This window comes from Cherax quadricarinatus, chromosome 38 (assembly GCF_038502225.1).
Source record: "Cherax quadricarinatus isolate ZL_2023a chromosome 38, ASM3850222v1, whole genome shotgun sequence".
In the NCBI taxonomy this organism is placed as follows: Eukaryota; Metazoa; Arthropoda; class Malacostraca; order Decapoda; family Parastacidae; genus Cherax; species Cherax quadricarinatus.
In genome coordinates, this window is record NC_091329.1 from 10665649 (window position 1) to 10690726 (window position 25078).

Here is a 25078-nt window from a genome sequence, read left to right on the forward strand (position 1 = left end):
GAGGTTTACATGTTATTGCCTGGATTATTACCTACAAGTAATCTGGGTGAGGTAAGTGGTATTTAATCACAGTAGGTCGCCAGACTGTCACTCCCTTGATGCCCACTCCCTACCACTCCCATAAAAATAAACTAGGCCTGACATTAAATTAATAATTGCAATATTAGAACCAGCTACTCTGGTAAATTAAAGTTGTGGACTGTATATGATTAGGCTTTCTGGGTACACAAAAGAAATTCGTATTACCACTTACCATTTAATTACTGTACATGGATCGCACCAAAACACCTGCCTGAGACCTAGACCCCCACACTGGCCAGCTCGAGATCTAAATGCAAGAACTAATGGTACACTTCCCTGTGAGTGATGGTCATATCCCTTATCTTCCACCATCCACAAGTAATTGTTGAAGTCCCGCAAATTTCCTGTCCCAGTTCTTCAGCAGGGGACATTAACACGGGTTCCTAATTACAAATTCAAGCTGAAAAATCCCAATTTGGCCACGAAGACGCCAGATTATTAGTTGAATTTTCCACGACAACCAATGCCCACAATTTCCAAATGGCGTCTCCCCGTCTGCGCCACTCAGCAGCTGTTCTACACCCCCTTCACTCGAAATTTCTCGAAAGGGTCAAATCAGCATCATATTTTATTACACAATTATTGTTTTATTCAAATTTACACATGCTAAATTTAGGAAAATCCAAAATTTTCCACATCTACAATTAAGTTTAATTTCTTGCTAAGAATGCTTCTGTAACGCTTTGGGAATCAGTAAGACTTAATTCACACCGTACCTGTTATTCACTCAGCTTACTGCTACTCACTACACTAGTAGACATCTCCTCACTCTTCTTAGCCAGGCTTATTAGTTTGTAGATGAGTAAGACACATGTACAACAACTGGGTATCTACATTACTTAAACGTTTCGCCTACACTGAGTGTCTGTGGTTCAATCCCCGGCCGGGTGAAAACACTGGGCATGTTTCCTTACACCTGATGTCTCCGTTCACCTAGCAGTGAGTAGGTACCTGAGTGTTCACCTAGCAGTAAGTAGGTACCTGGGTGTTTCTAGCGGTAAATACCTGTAAAGTAAAAGGACACAAGCGCAACTAATGTGACTTATATTATGGCAGCGCTTCGCTCTCCAGGGTGTTCACCTAGCAAGCAAGTAGGTACCTGGATGTTAGTGGACTGGTGTGGGTGGCATGCTGGGGGATATGACTGAAGGACCAAAGTAGGTACCTGGGTGTTAGTGGATTGGTGTGGGTGGCATCCTGGGGGACATGACTGAAGGACCAAAGTAGGTACCTGGGTGTTAGTGGATTGGTGTGGGTGGCATCCTGGGGGACATGACTTAAGGACCAAAGTAGGTACCTGGGTGTTAGTGGACTGGTGTGGGTGGCATGTTGGGGGACATGACTGAAGGACCAAAGTAGGTACCTGGGTGTTAGTGGATTGGTGTGGGTGGCATCCTGGGGGACATGACTTAAGGACCAAAGTAGGTACCTGGGTGTTAGTGGACTGGTGTGGGTGGCATGCTGGGGGACATGACTGAAGGACCACAACGGAAATAGGACAGTCCTCGATGACGCGCTGACTTTCCTGGATTATCTTGGATGGCTAACCCTCTGGGGTTAAATATCCGAACAAAATTTTATCTATCTTACACGACAGGCTTCTTCGGTCAAATACAGAGGAGAATAAATATGGCGACAGCAGCAGCAGTGGTGAAGTAAAGCTGTAATCAATCCATCAACATTCAAGGTTGATGGATTGATCACATCATCTCTACCTCACCACTACTGCTGCTGCTGTCACCAAATTTATTGTCCTCTGCATTTGACTGAAGAAGCCTGTCGTGTAGGCGAAACGTTTCAACAATAAAGATACCCAACTGTTCTACATGTGCTGTAATTATCAACTTGATTGTATTGTACTCAAGAACCACAATGGAAATAAGTCACTGATTTTTTTTTTTTTTTTTTTGGGGGGGGGGGGGATTATCCTTGGTAATTTATGCTCTATATATATACCTATGTGTACATACCTTAATAAACTTGCTTACACATGCTGAAGAGGATCCCAGAATGGGGTCGAAATATGCAGCTCAATCAACCTTCTGTGTTTCTGTCTCCATATAACCTGGTAGAGGTGCCCCGTGGCCTGGTAGGCAACGTTCTCGCTTCACACACTGAGTATCCGTGGTTTGATTGACGGCCGGGTGGAAACATTGGGTTTGTTTCCTTACACCTATTGTCCATGTTCACCTAGCAAGTAAGTAGGTACCTGGGCGTTAGCCAACTGGTGTGGGTCGCATCCTGGGGGACAAGATTGAAGGACCACATGGAAATAAGATGCACAGTCCTTGATGACACACTGACTTTCTTGGGTTATCCAGGATGGCTAACCCTCCGGGTAAAAAAAATCCGAATAAAATCTTATCTTATCTTACCTAACAAATGTTCATTACATTCTATATATCCAATTAAACCATTAACCAACCAGCCATGCAGCCACGATGAAGGGGTAAAAGAAGTCACAGTGTTTCACTTACCTGGAGTATTTTAGGTTAAATGTATATAATATACTATAAATGTGTGCTCATAAGACATGTGTGCCCTAAAACTATTTTTAAACTATACTAGTAAATGATTATATTACCGAAATACAACTTAAATAGTTTATCCTCTCTGTCTGTCTCTCAAGTTTTCTCTGAAGCAGTGTTCAACCAGCAGTCTCGTACAGGTTATATAATAGTGACCAACATTACAACAAACTTCATATTTTAGGACATTTTTAAATATAGCTCCTTTTATTATTTTGAACATGTTTGAGAATTTATATAATGGAAACCAGGAGATGCTTTGACCAGTGACCAGGTCAAACCACACCCCTGACCTCACCAACAAATCATCTCTACTCACTCAAACTTTAACTAATAACGATAATTTCACACAAATTAATATCAACAAAATTGGTGTATTAAAGTTCTATTAATTAACATATAAGATATACAAGTAATAATAATATATTACGTGAGTAGGATATAACAAGGTTGTGTTGTGGCCGGCGTGGGTCAGCTCTCTCACCATTATTATGCTTCAATAATAAATATATCAGGTATTTTCTTATCTTTTCTTTACCTACTTGTTCCTGGTTAGTTTAGTGTGTATTGGGGTAATAAAAAGGGGAGAGGTAGGCCGTCTGTGGCTTTATCTCTGCCAGTTTTATTATCAGGATTTTTTTTTTTTTGAAAATGCGGAAATAAAGTTTATTGGGATACAATATTACACATTTTGAATGATTAAAAATTGTCTTTACGTGATACACAGCGACGTCTTAAATTACCCAGACACTCGGGAAGGAAAAAAAAAAAGTTGACTTATTCTATTGGTGATCTTTGAAATAAAAATTAACTGGAAGAGAAGTTAACCTTAAATTTTTTTTCCATTACATTTAAGTAAGTTTATTTAGATACAGGTATACATAAATACAGTTACGCAAATTACTATACATAGTAACATTGTGAATTACCCACCAGGATAACCCCAAAAAGTGGGACAAAGTGAGTTATATCCATTGTGGTTCATGTAGAACACAAGGATGAAGAAACACTGCAGTAGGCCTACTGGCCCATGCTAGACAGGTCAAACTTACATTTACTCATGTACCCGTCCAATTTAGATTTACAGTTTCACGAGGTTTTTTTTTTTCTCTCCCCTCAAGGGAGGTTCCTTGACGCTGGTGAGGGGCTCTTGATCTAGGGAATTGGATCTGTGCTCCAGTTCCCTGAATTGACCTGGAATACCTTCCATCCCTCCCACATGCACTGTATAATCCTACGGGTTTAGCGCTTCCCTGTGATTATGATGATGGTTTTCCCACTCGTCAACAACTCTTTTTGCCCAACAGTTACTTCCCTGTATCTTAAATCTTTATTTCTCAAACTTGACAGCACTATATGACCCTTGTAGGTTTAGTGCTTAGTTTTGATTGCAATAACCTTTTGCCAACTTGAATCCATTGCTGCGAGTCTCAGTTGAACATTGTTGATGTGTTATTTGTATTCCCTTTATTTACTCCTTTTTTTTCCATTCAACACTTCATTCTCACCCATATTCTACGTTTTTCCAGAGATTGAAAGTTTGGTCCCTTCGGTCTATGTAAGAAATATTTTTGATACATTTGATCATCATTGCCATCAAGGACCCCAATGGAAATAAGTCACTTCAGCTGGCTTTTTTGGGTTATCCTGGTGGGTAATTTACAGATATGTTACTATGGATGATAAGTGTAATCACCTAAATTTGTGTAACTGTTCTTATGTGTGTCTCTACCTAAATAAGCTTAATTACTAATCCTCTGTATTTTTCCCAGCATATTAATGTCCATTCTGTAATATGGGGACCAGAACTGTGCAATGTAATCTAAATGAGACCTTACCAAATACATATAAGATTGAAAAATAACCTAAAGGCTTCTGTTATTTATACTTCTTGATATGAAGCCAAGAATTCTATTGGCTATATTGCAAACATACACACTATTGTCTTGGCTTTAGATTAATGCTAACTAGAACCCATAAATCTTTTTTCACATTCAATTTGAAATTTACATTATTTAGTTTATGCCCTGTGTTATAGTTCTTCGCTTTACAGCATTTTGCTAATGCAGCGGTTTTCAGTTACACCCATTCTTCATTTATTCAGATTTCATACAAGAAATAGTCACCACTCACTATAACCTGAGAATGAAAATGTTTTATGGTCGGTAATGTGTGTAACTGGATATGCATTTTTTAGGCCTAGCTCTATTGCTCACCTAATATATGATAGTGTAAACGTGTTATCAGGCTTATATATGCATTTGAAAGCGAAGAAAGGCTATGTTTCACTTTACAGCAGTTGCCTGTAACCTAACCTGCTGTATAAGTGGGGCCCCCTCCTGTAGTTGCCATCAGGGACAGATCTACTATGAAACTAATGAAGCTTGAGCTTCAGGGCCCCTAATCCTGGAGGGGCCCAGAAGTGACTTTAGTTCACACTGCTTAAAAATCTTGAGCCTACTGTATGAGAAGGGGCTTTTAACCCATAAACGGTCCAAACGTATATATACGTTCTCTACCGTAATGCCCCAACTTTTTTTGAGAAAAAAAAATCTTTTTTTTAATAGGAAAAAAGAGTATATGGTACCCAGGCATCCCCAATTATTTTAATATGGCACACAGTGAGTGCACACACCCATTCTCTCATGTCTAGGCGACTCAGGCTTATCGTGGCAATGTTGAATGTATGACAAATAAAACGTATACGTATATACATTTGGGGCACTAGCGGTAAAAATGTATATATATGTTTGGACCGTTTACGGGTTAAAATAATAATAATATACTGTAATTCAGTATAAAATAATAGTTAAAATAAAAATTAAAAGGTTATTAACCCTTAAATGGTCCAAACGTATATATACGTTTTTTCAACATCTGAAAGTATATAAAAAAATGTAGATCTCCTTTTTTGTTTTACATTTGAAAACGTGTAAAAAAAACTTTTATCTACATTTTTTTTGTTATATTTGAAAATATGTAAAAAAAAAGTAGATCTACTTTTGTAGCACTACGAATTTGAACGTCGATCTGTTTGGACCGTTTAAGGGTTAAAGTATAATGTAGGCTAGCCGTTGCTGGCTACAGAGGTGACCCCATAACAGTTCAAGCTTCAGGGATCCAAAAATGTAGGTCCACCACTAGTTGCCATAGTTATTTTTTTTTCCTCAGGAATCGAACCTTACATTTGTGTGCATTGTCTCCCACTTCTCTGACCACGGTGTCAACTTATCTAGATCTTTCTGTACTACTCTAGTGTCCTCAGCTGAATTTGTCCATATATTTTAGTATCATTGGCAAACTTGTTTATATTGCTATTTTTTAGTGCTGTTTATTGTTTATGTATATTGTGAACAAGGGGCCTAGTATTGATCCCTGAAAGTGGTTTTTGTTGAACTTATGGCCTGGTGTCTTTCTTCATGCTAAAAAGCTAGAGTGTTGGAATTGAGTGAATAACAAAAGAAACAAGTCTCATCAGCATTATGCAATTGAGATTGAAGGACCTTCTCATTGTCTATCAGATCATTTAACATTATTCTGAATGGCTTAACCTCGGATTGGCTTAACTTCATCCGAGGGTTCACTACCAGCCTTGCCTTACGTTTTTACATCAGCCAAGCAATGTCAATGTCAGAGGCGCCAAAGCCAACCATCAGAAAAGTGAGGATCAACCCTATGAACGTTAACACTAATAAAACATTATTGAATGTACCATTTATATACTGCTTCTTCAAGTTTATCTTGGGCTGTTTTCTAATGCTTTCTAGGACCAACTGTTGAACCTTTTTTGGTGAACATCTGCAGTAAACTTATGAGCATATGCTGTAAGTTTACCCTTTCTTTTACAAATATCACACTTTCTTAACACCATATTCCTCACACTCATGTGACACTGAAACACTATATTCAACCTTCCTTATAAGTTCAGGTTTCTTCTTAGCATTTCCTCTTCTTCCTCTTAGCACCACCATTTATTTCAGAAGCTGTTGTTAGTAGCACTATACTTAAACAATTAATTAGGTCACATAAAACATTCTAACTCCAGGGGAAATTGGAGACTGATTTACAAGTGTATGCAAGAGTGAGCACAGGCAGTGAACTGATGTGGGCCAAAAATTGCCTCAGAGAATGATAAAAAGGAACAGGTCCTGGATGTGGATGCTATGACCTGTCCCAGATAAATGCTGGAAGCAGTGAACTTGGTTTGTTGGTAAATACAGTAGATATTATCTTTTTTCAGGTAGTGAAGCTACAAGGCAGCAATGTATAATTTGTGCAAGATAATTCACCCAGCCTTGGGGGTGGAGTTGTCCTTGTACTGTAATTTCTTCAACCATCGAGAGAAGTCTCTCGTTGTAGCAGGAGCCAACATCATCAGGGTGTTCCGATTAGTGGCTGAAGTACCACCAAAATCAAATAAAAAGGATGACCGAGGAGGGATCATAGGTAAGGTATAATTTGTTACCTTACTATTGGGATAGGGCCTTTGGGGTGTACCATAATGGTCAGTCTTTGCATTTAGTGGTTCTCTTAAGTCAATATAAAAGGTGATGCTGATAATTTGAATTGTGGACTTTCTTTTTCCATGGACAGTCATCTTTTTGTGATGGGACTGTTAGCTCAGTACATTTCATGGGTCACACTGGGTAGAGTTTCTCTTACCAGGAAAACTGGTGCTCTCTCTGAAGTCTGAACACTCCTACATCTTTCCTTTTCCTTTCTTCCTTGGCTCATCCTCCAATGCTTTTTTGTTTATTACCAGTACATTTTTGTTTATTACCCTACATACACTCCAAAGTGGTGTGCAGCCTTCCTCTGCTGCCTCTGCTACTTTGTAAGGCTGTTTCCCTCCAGAGAGGTTCCTTGATGCTATTGAAGGGTTTTTGATCTAAGGAATTGGACCTGATTTCTCTTTCCTTGGATCGAACTTGAATGCCACTCATTCTGCCCCCCCTCAGGGTATGTATGACCCCTATGGGTTTAGTGCTCATAAAAGTTATAATAATAAAACTGCTAAATCTCTGAGTCTTTTTTTTCCTTGCTTAGTGATGCAAACAATTTCTACATTTAATACTTTGCTGATTTCTTTTCTTCATTTTGCAATTCTTCCTGCCTTCGTTTTCTAAATCTTCCATGTTATTCTAGCCTCTTGCAAAGACTTCCTTCCCTTATTTGACCTTGGGTTCTCTCTCACACAGGAAGTAATTTTGTATATGTCTTTTGTCTTTGTGGAACCAGGGGAACAGACATTAAATATTTTTTATCAAAATTATCTTAAACTTCAATGAAATCTGTATGTTTAGTATTTTTTCACATTTGTGGGATGTAATTGACCAAGCAAGTAATTCCATCATGGTAATTTCCAGTTATAATAAGAGAAAAATTTCAACCCCAAAAAATGCTGAGCTATAATCATTCGATTTTGGCAATTGAATAATTGACATATTTTACACATTTATCCCTTTCAGATAATTGTCCTCCAAAGGTGAAACTAGAATGCATGGCAACATACAAATTGCACGACAATGTAGCAACAATGGCATCAGTGTCACTTTCCCCTCTGCGAGATTCCTTACTTCTGGGGTTTCGGGATGCTAAGCTGTCCCTGGTAGAGTACGATCCATATAATCACTACCTGAGAACTGTATCACTTCATTATTTTGAGAAGGAGGATATCAGGGTAAGATTTTAAATGATTTTTGAAGTTGGCATGAATGTGTGAGACAAAATTAATGTCATATTATGTACTGAAAAAATTTAAGGAAGATAGAATAAAGATAGGAGATGGAGGATGTGAAATACATTAATCGTATCAGACTTTAGACCATTAATGTCACTGTGAGTCAGCATATTGTGCTAAATGCAACATATTAATAAAGATGGCTTTGCTTCAATAATTTATGCATGATTGTGTTTTTCATGATGTACATACTGTGTGTGTGTGTGTGTGTGTGTGTGTGTGTTACATGGCTTATTTTCCTGTACTCAGCATGAGTCTATAATATAAAATATATTTTTTTTAAATTCTGTCTCTTACCTGGTATATAAATGCTATTTCAGGGAGGATGGGTTCAAACTGTGGTTCTCCCATTGGTTCGAGTTGATCCGGAAGGCCGATGTGCAGCTATGTTAATATATGGTAGAAAAATTGTAATTTTACCATTTCGAAGAGACCTCACTACAGATGATGTTGAATATAGCACGTCACATGTAAGAGGTCCAGTTCTGCAGTCGTACATTATTGACCCAAAGGATTTTGAAACACCTAGTATCGATAACATTATAGACATGCAGTTCCTCCATGGATATTATGACCCAACTTTGATGCTGCTTTATGAACCTATCAAAACTTTTCCAGGGTAATGTGAAAGATGTTGAAGAGTCAAGTGTTGAATAACATTTCATGATATATACTGACAAAATGATTACTATAATACATAAATACACTAAGTTTCTGAATAAATTTGAAATTAAGGTGCTCCTCAACTTACGGTGGGGTTACGTTCTGATGAACCAATTGTAAGTTGAAAATATTGTAAGTTGAATGTGAATATATATATGATAAATAAATAAATAACTACTGTCACTGAATTAGTAAGTAAACAAATAATTGCTGTAACTAACTAAATACCAGCTTCAGTACCAACAAGCTGGTAAAGATCTTCATCCATTTCTGATTCTGTCTCCCAAGTAATAAAATCTTGATGACTGTTGAATATGTGTCACTATTGCACCATCGTAAAGTTAAAATATCGTAAGTCGAATCATTGTAAAGTGAGGAGCATCACTAGAAAATAAAAATTTCTAATGTAATTTTTTTCATCAGGAGAGTAGCTGTACGTCACGACACTTGCGCCTTAGCAGCCATCTCTCTCAATATACGGCAGCGCCTTCATCCTGTAATTTGGTCGTTGTCATGTCTTCCACATGACTGTCAAAAGCTTTTACCTGTGCCAAAGCCCATTGGTGGTGTATTGCTTTTTGCTGCAAATTCTCTCACGTATCTCACTCAGTCAGTTCCTCCCTATGGAGTATCACTCAATTCTATGGGAGATAAGAACACAAACTTCCCATTAAGTATGTACTAACTATTTTGAAATTGTTAAACATTTGACCTATTAATTAAAATAAATTAGTGTATATGTATAATAAAAGAATAATGGCATATATATATATTTTTGGTTGGTGATAGCTTAGAAGAATACCAGTAATAGAACAATTCACAACTAATTCGTAATATAGAGAGGACTCTTTGGATGACTCTTCAGCCTGTTCTGAACCATCCTGTATCTCCAAATTTTGGATTAATTGTGAGGTGATTGTTTTATTCTAAATACACATGGATTATAATTACAGTATTTTAATTTGTTCACAGGGAAGCAAGAAGGTGTGGTGATCTCATTAGATTGTGCATATGGAGAATTCCTCACAGAAGATAGGGTTGTCATCTCTCTGAGAGGAGGGGAGTTGTATGTCCTCACCTTAGTGGCTGATTCCATGCGATCTGTTCGCAGTTTCCACTTTGACAAAGCTGCAGCATCAGTGTTAACATGTAGTGTGTGTATTCATAATTTTCTTTGTAATTTTTTTTATAAATTGGCATGGATATGAAGAGTGGCAGTGTTACAGATATACTGTTATGAAGAGAATACCCAATGATCATTAGCAATAGTACACCAGACATGACAATCTTAGAAGTACAGTAGAACCCCTGTATCCACTGATTTGGTATCCGTGATTTCAGTTATCCACAGTTTACTTTGACCCAAAAATACCTCTTAATTTTGCATATAATGGCCCCAAAGCAAAAAAGTAGAGAAGCTGGCAGTTCTTCAAAACCTAAGAGAAGCTGTGAAGTGCTCTCCATCAGTGAAAAAGTGATAATTCTCCACTTATTGTGCATAATTTATCAATTAAACTTTATAATAGGTATGTACAGTGGACCCCCGCATAACGATTACCTCCGAATGTGACCAATTATGTAAGTGTATTTATGTAAGTGCGTTTGTACGTGTATGTTTGGGGGTCTGAAATGGACTAATCTACTTCACAATATTTCTTATGGGAACAAATTCAGTCAGTACTGGCACCTGAACATACTTCTGGAGTGAAGAAATATCGTTAACCGGGGGTCCACTGTATTGGATTTATATACTATAGGGTTTGCTACTATCCACAGTTTTGGTAACCATGGCAGGTCCTTGAACTTAGCCCCCGCAGATACGGGGGTCCTGCTGTACAGCACTGTCAAGTGTATCTTCATGCAGGTTTATTTTTTATTATTTTTTATTATTTTTTATTAACGCATCGGCCGGTTCCCACCAAGACAGGGTGGCCCGAAAAAGAAAAACTTTCATCATCATTCACTCCATCACTGTCTTGCCAGAGGGGTGCTTTACACTACAGTTATAAAACTGCAACATTAACACCCCTCCTTCAGAGTGCAGACACTGTACTTCCCATCTGCAGGACTTTAGTCCGACCTGCCGGTTTCCCTGAATCCCTTCATAAATGTTACTTTGCTCACACTCCAACAGCACGTCAAGTATTTAACACCATTTGTCTCCATTCACTCCTATCAAATACGTTCACGCATGCTTGCTGGAAGTCCAAGCCCTTGCACACAAAACCTCCTTTACCCCCTCCCTCCAACCCTTCATGCAGGTTTATATGGTAGATTATTCCTCTCGAGGGAGGTTCCTTGATGCCATTACAGAGCTCTTGCTCTGAGGAATTGGGCTTGTGGTTCCCTTCCTTGGATTGAACCTGAATGCCTCCCCTTCCCCAGGGGCACCATATGACTGAGATGTGTTTAGTGCTTTCCTCTCTGTTGTTTGGCTTTCATTGGATCCAGTGATCTGTTGTTTGACTTTCAACATTATCCAGCAGTTTTGTTCAATGTGGCCCCTAAGCAAATAATGCTGAAAAGGAAATGTGCAACACAAAGTGATCATAAAAAAAATGCAAATCATCCAATGTTGAAAATACATTACACCCTTAATCTCCCCAAAGGGGCATGGATAAGCCAATCAATGATCTGCTGTATATCTTATATACAACCAGGTTGTGATCAGAAACAGCCACCAGACGAGCCTGGCCCATGGCCGAGCTCTGGGAGTAGAAAAACACTCAGAACTCATCAAAGGTATATATCAAAGGTGAAGTGATATTTCATTCTCAACTTACAGTAGATCAGGTTCATCAACTTTATAATATTTCTTGCATGTACTTAATTTGTGGTTGGAGTTACCTTTCTATCTAGTATAATGTGTTGGAATGCATATATATTTTTAATTAGTTTATTGTGCTTTAATTAGAAAATCAGAATGACTTTCAGATGTGTATGTGCGAAGACCAGTACCTCTTTTTGGGGTCTCGTCTAGGAAATTCTCTCCTCCTTCGTTACACTGAGAAAGAGCTAAGTGACCCCATGAGATCCAAAAGCAATGTCCCAGCTGATCAAGAACCTCCAACAAAGCGAAAGAAGCTTGATACATTAGGTAGGTATATTCTACTGCTCGATTTGTATTTCATTTTGATTTTAATTACAGTATGTTATCTTAGTTGTGTACTGTACATAATTATTTATTTATTTCAATGCACTGGCCATATCCCACCGAGGCGGGGTGGCGCAAAAAGAAAAACGAAAGTTACGATGCATATAGGGTTAATAAATTAATGTTAGATATTTTTCCGTATTTTTTTATTTTTTCACATTATTTATTCATTACGTATTTCTTTTGCCATCTCTGTGTACTCTTACATAAGAAAATCACAAACCTTCTCTTGTGTTCATAAGAACAGATTTAATTTTAAATTTAATTTTAAATTTCTTTATAAATTTGTGACCTGTACTGCTATAATTTCATGAAATTGATAAACCTAGGTTGTCGTTTCAATTTTGGGCACTTCCAATCATGCCTTTATCCTGTAACATGAATATCTGAAAGCTACTCATCTTTGTATTTTTAGGCAATGTTTACAGTTTAGCTTGTTTTATTTGCAGGTGATTGGATTGCCAGTAATGTTGAGGACATCAGAGACGATGATGCCCTAGAGGTATATGGGCATGAAGATACCTCGACTGTTCAGTTGGCTTCATACAACTTTGAGGTAAAAAAAAAATCTCTTTGTGAAGGTTTTGCAATATACTGTGAAAGTAGCTGTCTTTTGGGGTTTTAACATGTTATTGGAGAGTGATAGGATTTAGGGAAAATGCTTAGTGAGACTTTGGTTCTGTAGGTGGGAAATTTGTAGTTCTGGCAAGACAGTTGTTGGATGAATGATGGTGAATGAATTTTCTCTTTTTTTTTTAGGACACATGTTGAATGAAACAGTTAATTAAGTTTTTTTGGGGACAGCTATTTAATATATGATGGTGAATGAATTTTCTTTTTTGATTTTTAGGTTAATCTTTCTTTTTTGAAAGCTATTATGGGAAAAATTGCAAGTTGAAAATAGATATGATAAAGGTATGAGCAACTGCAGTGTGAGTAATATAATGAGAGGAAGGTAGTCAATATTTTCAGCATGCATCCCTCTAATGCAAGAAAATTTTGTTGGGAAGAAGCTTGTGGTAGAGTTACTAGTAATGAAGTGAGAAACATTAATACCTTCTCCAATGCAGATAAACAACTTCGATTTTTTTGCTGTCTAAACTTGGAAATACTTCAGTTGTATATTAAATTGCTTGATTAAGGAAGTTCAGTACAGTGGAACCTCGACTTACGAGTGCCCCAACATACGAGATTTTCAAGTTACGAGCCATTGCTCGGTCAGTTTTCTGCTCTGTGTTATGAGTCAAAATCTGAGTTACGAGTGAGCTTCAGAACGCCGCCACTAGTTGGTGCAGTGAACACCACAACATTCGCTCAGCAGTGCACGTGTTTACCTCACCGTGGAAGCATTTCTCTTGTGTTATGCTTTCGTTTTGTGCAGTTATTTTGCCTAAGAAAGTAAGTGCAAAGGACAGTGCCGAGAAGAAAAACAGGATGATGTCCATTGAATTAAAGAATGAAATCATAGATAAACACGAGTGAGGTGTGTGGGTTGTGGACTTGGCTAGGCTGTACCAGCGTAGTACTTCTACGATATGTACAATACTAAAGCAGGAGTCGATATAGGCTATAGTTCCAGCTAAGCGATAAAGTGTAGCATTAAGAGTGTAGCAAGTAGCCTATCTCTTCCACCCTCCACCTCCACCTCTGCCAGCATCTGTTCTTCAAGGTAAATATGTACACTTTATAAAACCAGTTTATTTATTTACATTCTCTATTATGTTTCCTTATGAAACTAGTGATCTAGTGCAGTTAGCCTCACAAACACTCCATTTTCAGAAGGGGAAGATATGGTTAGAGCGGGAGCGGGAGTGGCCACCACCACTTGTCACATAATGACATATTTTATTCATTCTAGAGTACTATATTTCATGTTTCTATGTTAATAATATTGTTTATTATGTCATATTAGATCAATTTTGATAGGTAAATAAGCCGTAGAGTTGATATTAGCGTTATATTGAAGTATTTTCCTCCTGCCTCCTGAGAGCAGGAATTCTGCTGGAATGGATTAATGGCATTTCACTTAATTTCAATGAGGAAAATTGATTTGACGTATGAGCAAATTGAGTTACGAGCTAGGTCACGGAACGGATTAAACTCATAAGTCAAGGTACCACTGTATTTAAATATAAATTACAGTTTAAATAGAGGAGAGTATGGCAGACAACTGAATGAATAGGAAATAAATTGAAGTGTCACATTTGTAAGTTATTAACTTGAAGTATTTGTAATGAGTTAAACAAGAAAGACAAACTATGTTTCTTAAGTTTTTTAAAGTTTATTTTACAAAAATATAATTTATATTGTTTGATGTGAGTGACCCATTTCCCAGGTGCTATATTCCCAACAGGTTTAGTGATTTCTCCATCACTGACAGCAAACTTATTTCACATATATGAATTATTTATTTGTTTTATACTGTACGTGCATTCCAGCATATGCTGGCTGTACCAAGTTCAGTCAGTTCATAAGCGCTTAATTCTGCATAATAAGAATCTTTAGCGTTCTTTGTATTATTGTACCAGTCGCATACAGCCAATGTGCATCACATATAAGGAATTACTGGTAATGATTAGATGATGTATAATAGCAAATTTGCATGAATTGAGGGGAACCTGGTTGTTGTAATGCTAATGTTAAGATGATCTGGTAAAGCTTATTGGTTTTACAGCCTCTTCCCCAGTTTTGTCTAGCTGATCATACCAGTGATTGTCAGCCCTTTTGGTCTACTATATGTAAAATGTTAAGGCATAGGCTGTTGTATTAGAACTAACTGACTGAATGCGACAATTTGCTATATATTCCATCCTTCTGTTGATTTCTTTAGCTGCAAACAATGGCAGAACTTTTTTTTTTTTCAGGTGATGGATAGTTTATTGAATATTGGTCCCTGTGGTGATGTAGCAATGGGAGAGCCAGCTTTTCTAAGTGAGGAATATGAGAACTCTGTGGATCCTTGTGTGGAGTTAGTTACCACATCTGGCCATGGCAAAAATGGAGCCTTATCTATCCTTCAAAGATCTATCAAACCACAGGTAAACAGAAAAAAATGTTAATTTGATCTCAGACTTAGGAGGGTTGTCTCTGCACATTTTGTGTATACCTTTATAACTTTGAAGAGTTTCAAGAGTTTAACTACTCTCGGAGCCCAGCCATGGGCCAAGCTTGTCTGGTTCTTGCCTGGACAACCAGGCTGTTGCTGCTGGAGACCCACTGCCCCACATATCTGGCACCTGGTGAAGATACTTGTCCAGTTTCCTCTTGAAGGCTTCTACACTTGTTCCAGCTGTGTTTTTAATATCTTCTGGTAAGATGTTGAATAGTCTGGAACCCCAGATGTTGATACAGTGTTCCCTTATTATTTTTTTTTATTTTTATTATCACACCGGCCGATTCCCACCAAGGCAGGGTGGCCCGAAAAAGAAAAACTTTCACCATCATTCATTCCATCACTGTCTTGCCAGAAGGGTGCTTTACACTACAGTTTTTAAACTGCAACATTAACACCCCTCCTTCAGAGTGCAGGCACTGTACTTCCCATCTCCAGGACTCAAGTCCGGCCTGCCGGTTTCCCTGAATCCCTTCATAAATGTTACTTTGCTCACACTCTAACAGCACGTCAAGTATTAAAAACCATTTGTCTCCATTCACTCCTATCAAACACGCTCACGCATGCCTGCTGGAAGTCCAAGCCCCTCGCACACAAAACCTCCTTTACCCCCTCCCTCCAACCCTTCCTAGGCCGACCCCTACCCCGCCTTCCTTCCACTACAGACTGATACACTCTTGAAGTCATTCTGTTTTGCTCCATTCTCTCTACATGTCCGAACCACCTCAACAACCCTTCCTCAGCCCTCTGGACAACAGTTTTGGTAATCCCGCACCTCCTCCTAACTTCCAAACTACGAATTCTCTGCATTGTATTCACACCACACATTGCCCTCAGACATGACATCTCCACTGCCTCCAGCCTTCTCCTCGCTGCAACATTCATCACCCACGCTTCACACCCATATAAGAGCGTTGGTAAAACTATACTCTCATACATTCCCCTCTTTGCCTCCAAGGACAAAGTTCTTTGTCTCCACAGACTCCTAAGTGCACCACTCACTCTTTTTCCCTCATCAATTCTATGATTCACCTCATCTTTCATAGACCCATCCGCTGACACGTCCACTCCCAAATATCTGAATACGTTCACCTCCTCCATACTCTCTCCCTCCAATCTGATATTCAATCTTTCATCACCTAATCTTTTTGTTATCCTCATAACCTTACTCTTTCCTGTATTCACCTTTAATTTTCTTCTTTTGCACACCCTACCAAATTCATCCACCAATCTCTGCAACTTCTCTTCAGAATCTCCCAAGAGCACAGTGTCATCAGCAAAGAGCAGCTGTGACAACTCCCACTTTGTGTGTGATTTTTTATCTTTTAACTCCACGCCTCTTGCCAAGACCCTCGCATTTACTTCTCTTACAACCCCATCTATAAATATATTAAACAACCACGGTGACATCACACATCCTTGTCTAAGGCCTACTTTTACTGGGAAAAAATTTCCCTCTTTCCTACATACTCTAACTTGAGCCTCACTATCCTCGTAAAAACTCTTCACTGCTTTCAGTAACCTACCTCCTACACCATACACTTGCAACATCTGCCACATTGCCCCCCTATCCACCCTGTCATACGCCTTTTCCAAATCCATAAATGCCACAAAGACCTCTTTAGCCTTATCTAAATACTGTTCACTTATATGTTTCACTGTAAACACCTGGTCCACACACCCCCTACCTTTCCTAAAGCCTCCTTGTTCATCTGCTATCCTATTCTCCGTCTTACTCTTAATTCTTTCAATAATAACTCTACCATACACTTTACCAGGTACACTCAACAAACTTATCCCCCTATAATTTTTGCACTCTCTTTTGTCCCCTTTGCCTTTATACAAAGGAACTATGCATGCTCTCTGCCAATCCCTAGGTATCTTACCCTCTTCCATACATTTATTAAATAATTGCACCAACCACTCCAAAACTATATCCCCACCTGCTTTTAACATTTCTATCTTTATCCCATCAATCCCGGCTGCCTTACCCCCTTTCATTTTACCTACTGCCTCACGAACTTCCCCCACACTCACAACTGGCTCTTCCTCACTCCTACAAGATGTTATTCCTCCTTGCCCTATACACGAAATCACAGCTTCCCTATCTTCATCAACATTTAACAATTCCTCAAAATATTCCTTCCATCTTCCCAATACCTCTAACTCTCCATTTAATAACTCTCCTCTCCTATTTTTAACTGACAAATCCATTTGTTCTCTAGGCTTTCTTAACTTGTTAATCTCACTCCAAAACTTTTTCTTATTTTCAACAAAATTTGTTGATAACATCTCACCCACTCTGTCATTTGCTCTCTTTTTACATTGCTTCACCACTCTCTTAACTTCTCTCTTTTTCTCCATATACTCTTCCCTCCTTGCATCACTTCTACTTTGTAAAAACTTCTCATATGCTAACTTTTTCTCCCTTACTACTCTCTTTACATCATCATTCCACCAATCGCTCCTCTTCCCTCCTGCACCCACTTTCCTGTAACCACAAACTTCTGCTGAACACTCTAACACTACATTTTTAAACCTACCCCATACCTCTTCGACCCCATTGCCTATGCTCTCATTAGCCCATCTATCCTCCAATAGCTGTTTATATCTTACCCTAACTGCCTCCTCTTTTAGTTTATAAACCTTCACCTCTCTCTTCCCTGATGCTTCTATTCTCCTTGTATCCCATCTACCTTTTACTCTCAGTGTAGCTACAACTAGAAAGTGATCTGATATATCTGTGGCCCCTCTATAAACATGTACATCCTGAAGTCTACTCAACAGTCTTTTATCTACCAATACATAATCCAACAAACTACTGTCATTTCGCCCTACATCATATCGTGTATACTTATTTATCCTCTTTTTCTTAAAATATGTATTACCTATAACTAAACCCCTTTCTATACAAAGTTCAATCAAAGGGCTCCCATTATCATTTACACCTGGCACCCCAAACTTACCTACCACACCCTCTCTAAAAGTTTCTCCTACTTTAGCATTCAAGTCCCCTACCACAATTACTCTCTCACTTGGTTCAAAGGCTCCTATACATTCACTTAACATCTCCCAAAATCTCTCTCTCTCCTCTGCATTCCTCTCTTCTCCAGGTGCATACACGCTTATTATGACCCACTTCTCGCATCCAACCTTTACTTTAATCCACATAATTCTTGAATTTACACATTCATATTCTCTTTTCTCCTTCCATAACTGATCATTTAACATTACTGCTACCCCTTCCTTTGCTCTAACTCTCTCAGATACTCCAGATTTAATCCCATTTATTTCCCCCCACTGAAACTCTCCTACCCCCTTCAGCTTTGTTTCGCTTAGGGCCAGGACATCCAACTTCTTTTCATTCATAACATCAGCAATCATCTGTTTCTTGTCATCCGCACTACATCCACGCACATTTAAGCAACCCAGTTTTATAAAGTTTTTCTTCTTCTCTTTTTTAGTAATTGTATACAGGAGAAGGGGTTACTAGCCCATTGCTCCCGGCATTTTAGTCGCCTCATACGACACGCATGGCTTACGGAGGAAAGATTCTTTTCCACTTCCCCATGGACAATAGAAGAAATAAAAAAGAACAAGAGCTATTTAGAAAAAGGAGAAAAACCTAGATGTATGTATATATATATATGCATGTGCGTGTCTGTGAAGTGTGACCAAAGTGTAAGTAGGAGTAGCAAGATATCCCTGTTATCTTAGCGTGTTTATGAGACAGAAAAAGAAACCAGCAATCCTACCATCATGCAAAACAGTTACAGGTTTTTGTTTCACAGTCATCTGGCAGGACGGTAGTACTTCCCTGGGTGGTTGCTGTCTACCAACCTACTATAATTTTGTGCTTGTGGAGTGAATACAGTTTTAGCTACAACTTATTATTGACTTGTACAGAATAAAAGTTATAAGAGATATGGGAGGAAATGTAAAATATGCCCAGTGAAATTCAGGGGTGCCATGGGCACAGTGTGAGAACACTACATCAACATCTGAAGGCCTAAACTATTCAACATATTCCCAGAACATATCAGAAATGCTGCTGGAATAATGTGAAGTTGTCAAGAGGAGACTCAATAACTGTGTTTGAAATTTACTGAAATATTACGATTTATAGAGAATGATTTACAGATGCTTTATTTACTGAAATTTTTTTTTTATTAAGTAATAATTATATCTTAAACGAATGGTACCATTGAACAGGTTTTAACCACATTTGACTTGCCTGAAGTCGAAGATATGTGGACACTTGTTGGTAAAGCAGACGAGCGTCGGAGAAGAGAAGGTGGCATTCAGGATCACTCGTATCTTATTCTGTCAAGATCTGACTCATCTCTCATTTTACGCACAGAAGAAGAGATCAATGAACTGGAAGAGTCGGGCTTCAACACTACCTCAAGGACTGTTTTTGCTGGCAATGTTGGCAATAACAGATATATTATACAGGTAAGGAAAGCTGTCATTGTCTTTTCAGAGGAGCTCAGATATGACAGTTTAGACGTCCCTCCAGACTTTAAAGGGCAGGCATTGTACTTCCCATTTTCAGGACTCAAATCAAGCTAACTGGTTTCCCTGAATCCCTTCACAAAATATTACCCTGCTTACATTCCAACAGCTCGTCAGATCCCAAAAACTATTTGTCTCCATTCACCCCTATATAACACACTCACGCACGTTTGCTGGAAGTCCAAGCCCCTCGCCCACAAAATGTCCTTTACCCTCTCCCTCCAACCTTTTCAGGGATGACCCCCACCCTGCCTTCCTTCCCCAATAGGTTTATATGCTCTCCAAGTCATTCTATTTTGTTCCATTCTCTCTAAATGATCAAAGCACCTCAACAGCCCCTCTTCAGCCCTCGATTAATGCTTTTAGTAATGCCACACCTCCTGATTTCCACACAACGAATTCTCTGCAAAATATTTACACCACACATTGCCTTTAGACACGACATCTCCACTGCCTCCAGCCGCCTTCTCACTGCAGCATTTACAACCCATGCTTCACACCCATATAAGAGTGTTGGTACCACTATACTCTCATAAATTCCCCTCCCTGCATCCATGGATAATGTTCTTTGTCTCCACAGATACCTCAATGCACCACTCACCTTTTTTTCTTCATCAATTCTATGGTTTACCTCATCCTTCATAAACTCATCTGCTGACAAGTCAACTCCCAAATATCTGAAAACATTCACTTTTTCCATACTCCCTCCCTCCAATGTGATATCCAATTTTTCTTTATCTAAATCGTTTGATACCCTTATCTATGTTCACTTTCAACTTTCTACCTTTACACACCCTCCCAAACTCATCCACTAGCCTTTGCAACTTTTCTTTAGAATCCCCCAAAAGCACAGTATCATCAGCAAAAAGTAACTGTGTCAACTCTCATTTTGTATTTGATTCCCCATAATTTAATCCCGCCACTATCCCCAACACCCTAGCATTTACTTCTATTACAGCCCCATCTGTAAATATATTAAACAACCATGGTGACATTACACATCCCTGTCTAAGACCTACTTTTACTGGGAAGTAGTCTCTCTCTCTCTCTCTTACCCACTTTAATCTGAGTCTCATAAAAACTCTACAGCATTTAGTAACTTACTACCTATTCCATACACTTGCAACATCTGCCACATTGCTCCCCTATACACTCTATCATATGCCTTTTCTAAATCCATAAATGCAATGAAAACTTCCCTACCTTTATCTGAATACTGTTCACATATGTGCGTCAATGTAAACACCTGATCTACACATCCCCACCCATTGTAAAGCCTCCTTGCTCATCTGCAATCCTGCTCTCTGTCTCACCTCTAATTCTTTCAGTAATAACCCTACCATACACTTTACCTGGTATACTCGGTATACTTCTTTCTTTCAACACACTGGCCGTATCCCACCGAGGCGGTGTGGCCCAAAAGGAAAAATGAAAGTTTCTCCTTTTATCTTTTCTTTCTTTCTCTCTTTCAACACACCGGCCGTATCCTACCGAGGCGGGGTGGCCCAAAAGGAAAAACGAAAGTTTCTCCTTTTACATTTAGTAATATACATGTATACAGGAGAAGGGGTTACTAGCCCCTTGCTCCCGGCATTTTAGTCGCCTCTTACGACACTTCCCCATGGAGACTCAATATACTTATTCCCCTATAAGTTTTGCAATTTCTTTTGTCCCCCTTCCTTTTATATAAAGGAACTATACATGCTTTCTGCCAATCCCTATGTACCTTCCCCTCTTTCATACATATATTAACCCTTTGAGGGTTTCGGCCGTACTAGTACGGCTTACGACCCAGGGTTTTTGACGTACTAGTACGCCTAAATTCTAGTGCCCTCAAATCTAGTGGGAGAAAGCTGGTAGGCCTACATATGAAAGAATGGGTCTATGTGGTCAGTGTGCACAGTATAAAAAAAATCCTGCAGCACACAGTGCATAATGAGAAAAAAAAACTGTGACCGTTTTTTTGGAATAAAACAGCCACTTTGCACTGTATTTTCGTATGGTATTTATTGTTGTATTCTAGTTTTCTTGGTCTCATTTTATAGAATGGAAGACATATTACAGAAATTGAGATGATTTTGACTGGTTTTACAATGAAAAGTACCTTGAAATTGAGCTCAAAGTAGCAGAAATGTTCGATTTTTACCAAAGTTCAAAAGTAAACAAATCATGCCAAGGTTCCAATACACGTCAACTGGTGAGTCTAATATTCTTTTGCAACTGCGCCAATATTATTTATACCATTTTTTATACTAATGCAGTAGTCTGCATAACAGTAAATCTTCTATTTTTTGTGAGAATAAAAATTCAAAGTGGAAAGCAAAAGAATATAAGAGGGGCCTTGAGACGTGACTAATGAACAGAGGAAATGTCATTTTAGTGCCAGGAATATCTTTCTTGTTTATTCTGGACCCTATTCGGAAATTGGTATCTTTTGAAATTTGTGTGAAATTGGCAAAATTGCTAAATTCTGACCACTGTACTGGATAGTTGAAATTGATAAATGGGTGGTTTCTTGCACTCATTCGATAGAAAAAATGGAGTTCTAGCGAAATATTCATTTTTTTGTCGACTAGTATAGTGGAATTGGCCGAAAATGGGGCTCAAAGTGGGCAAAATCGCTGATGCGTAAACATCGCCGAGACCGCTAACTTCGCGAGAGCATAATTCCATAAGTTTTCCATCAAATTTCAAACTTTTGGTGTCATTATGATTGAGAAAAGATTCTCTATCTTTTGATAAGAGAGAATTATTATTTTTTTTTTTTAAATTTGGCTGACCCTGAGAACGAGTCTCGGATAGGGCCTGTCGACCCTCAAAGGGTTAAACAACACTACAGTATATCTCCCTTGAATAATGATGAAAGTTTTTTTCTTTCTTTTTTGGGTTTTTCTTTCTTTTTGGGTCACCCTGCCTCGGTGGGAAATTACCAACATGTTAAAAAAAAAAAGGAAAGCTATTTTTTTCCTTAAATTTCGATTTAGTGCTATAGGCATTTGATGAGTGTAAAATATTTTTTCAACCATGCTTTAGTCTTTCTTTACTTTTTAGCCCAGATTTGTAGCTGCTTATATTAGCTTTACTGCTTAACTATTCCTAAATGTTTGCAGATATTTTGGAGGAGTCTATGTAGAGTGAACCTTAATGGGCAAAGGGGTATTTGTTAATGCTGATTGTCAATTAAAACTGAATGACGATATTGCTATTCAGTGATTGAATCAATGGACAATTCTGATTTTTCAGATCTTCTTTCTTTCTTTCAACACACCGGCCGTATCCCACAAAGGCGGGGTGGCCCAAAAGGAAAAACAAAAGTTTCTCCTTTTACATTTAGTAATATGTACAGGAGAAGGGGTTACTAGCCCCTTGCTCCCGGCATTTTAGTCGCCTCTTACAACACGCATGGCTTACGGAGGAAGAATTCTGTTCCACTTCCCCATGGAGATAAGAGGAAATAAACAAGAACTAGAAAGAAAATAGAAGAAAACCCAAAGGAGTCTGTATATATATGTTTGTACATGTATGTGTAGTGTGACCTAAGTAGAAGTAGCAAGACATACCTGAAATCTTGCATGTGTATGAGACAGAAAAAAAAGACACCAGCAATCCTACCATCGTGTAAAACAATTACAGGCTTCTGTTTTACACTCACTTGGCAGGACGGTAGTACCTCCCTGGGTGGCTGCTGTCTACCAACCTACTACCTAGGATTTTTCAGATGTCTGTTAAATTCAAAATCAATTTATACAGTGGACATTAATAATAATGGACAGTTCTGAATGTAAGATCTCTGTACTCATGCCTCCATATAAACAATCTTTGAGTTACAAGCCTGCTGCCAGTAAAGATGCCCAGGTGTTGCACATGTGTTATATTCATCAATTTGTTCTTATTCATCAACTTGTTGGCATTGTATACTGTACTTTTGAGTTTGTTTGCCAATCAAAGTTTTCTCATTATTTTGTAATAGTATCTTGAAGATGGTTTTCTGTTATAGAGTTAGCATGTATTGTATTTTGGTTTTCAAGTATTTTTATTTTTATGAGGTTCTTTGTTGTAAAATTAATCGGTCTTTCATTCTCAGGTGACTAGTGGTGGTGTAAGGCTTTTGGAAGGTACGGTGCAGATCCAACATGTTCCAGTTGATGTTGGTGCTCCTCTTGTTGCTGCAACTTTAGCTGATCCTTACCTGGCAGTCCTCGCTAAAGATGGCACTCTAATGATCTTCACCTTGGTCACAACCCGCTTATTACCACCAAAGCTTACCACTAGCAAGCCAATAAATACTGGAGTATGTCAAGATTTATTTTCATATTCTTTTTACTATAAACCTCAGTGCCTGAATTAATGAAGGGTTAGCATACCATGCTTCCAAAAATGGAAGATGTGATGATATTAACCCTTAACCCTTTCAGGGTCAAAGGCCAAAATCTGAAGTGGTGCTCCAGTGTCCAAGAAATTTTGAAAAAAAAAAAAATTATTTTTTTCTTACAGAATTAAAGAGCATATTTTTGTGAAGGTAATAAGACAAAAAAAAAAAATCTGATCAGTACTTACCGAGATACAGTGCCAAGAAGTTTGTCAAAAATGATGTGGTGGTGGCAACATCGACGAATTCCACATACGCGCATTACATTATTTTGTAGTTTTAGTTGTTTTTTCTTTTCTTTTCCAATTTTTTTCTATTCCTACTAACATTTGGGGCCTGAGAGACCAATACTGTATATAATGTATATATATAAACTCACTGTATTGAACACAATAACTGCACTAAAGTTATTATCATATTATTGTTTACCACTTGTTTATTACAATAAACATGCACAAATATTGTATAATACTAATGTTCTATCATATATTTACATATTTACAATCACTGGACATGGTTTTAGAACTGCTGGAGCTTGTGGAACTCCTTGAAACAAGGCACCATGCACAGAGGCACCTTACATTCCTCACACATAAACCGAGTGTCTTTGCGTCTTTGTTGCCGTCGTTTTGTTTGTGCACAGACAATGCATCTCTTCTGAGCAAATTTCTTCTGAGTTGAAGGAAGCTGTATTATGAAATGATCACCTTCTCTCCTCAAACACTTGGGTATATCCTGAGGAATTCGAGGACCATGTTGTATAGCAGGTGTTGTTACCTGGTACTTCATTATGAGTTGTCTGACAACAGACAAACAAAATTCACCATACGGTGATCTGTTGCCAGTCTTTATTTGTTACATATTATATGCATTGAGCATTGAAATGTCCATGAGATGGAAGAAAAGTTTCATGTAC

General features: G+C 38.4%; 1 protein-coding gene across 1 annotated transcript in view; it reads left to right on the forward strand.

The window, feature by feature from the left end:
* Positions 1 to 3039: 3039 nt before the first annotated feature.
* Cpsf160 (cleavage and polyadenylation specificity factor subunit 1) overlaps positions 3040 to 25078 on the forward strand; it is a 63606-nt gene continuing 41567 nt past the window's right edge. Inside the window, exons 1-11 of the mRNA XM_070092100.1 lie at positions 3040 to 3124; positions 6850 to 7055; positions 8078 to 8289; positions 8670 to 8968; positions 9436 to 9686; positions 9985 to 10166; positions 11947 to 12109; positions 12616 to 12722; positions 15031 to 15204; positions 19491 to 19733; positions 23878 to 24084. Of these exons, the coding sequence (XP_069948201.1) occupies positions 6872 to 7055; positions 8078 to 8289; positions 8670 to 8968; positions 9436 to 9686; positions 9985 to 10166; positions 11947 to 12109; positions 12616 to 12722; positions 15031 to 15204; positions 19491 to 19733; positions 23878 to 24084 (2022 nt within the window). The 5' untranslated portion in view covers positions 3040 to 3124; positions 6850 to 6871. The remainder of the gene's footprint in view (positions 3125 to 6849; positions 7056 to 8077; positions 8290 to 8669; positions 8969 to 9435; positions 9687 to 9984; positions 10167 to 11946; positions 12110 to 12615; positions 12723 to 15030; positions 15205 to 19490; positions 19734 to 23877; positions 24085 to 25078) is intronic.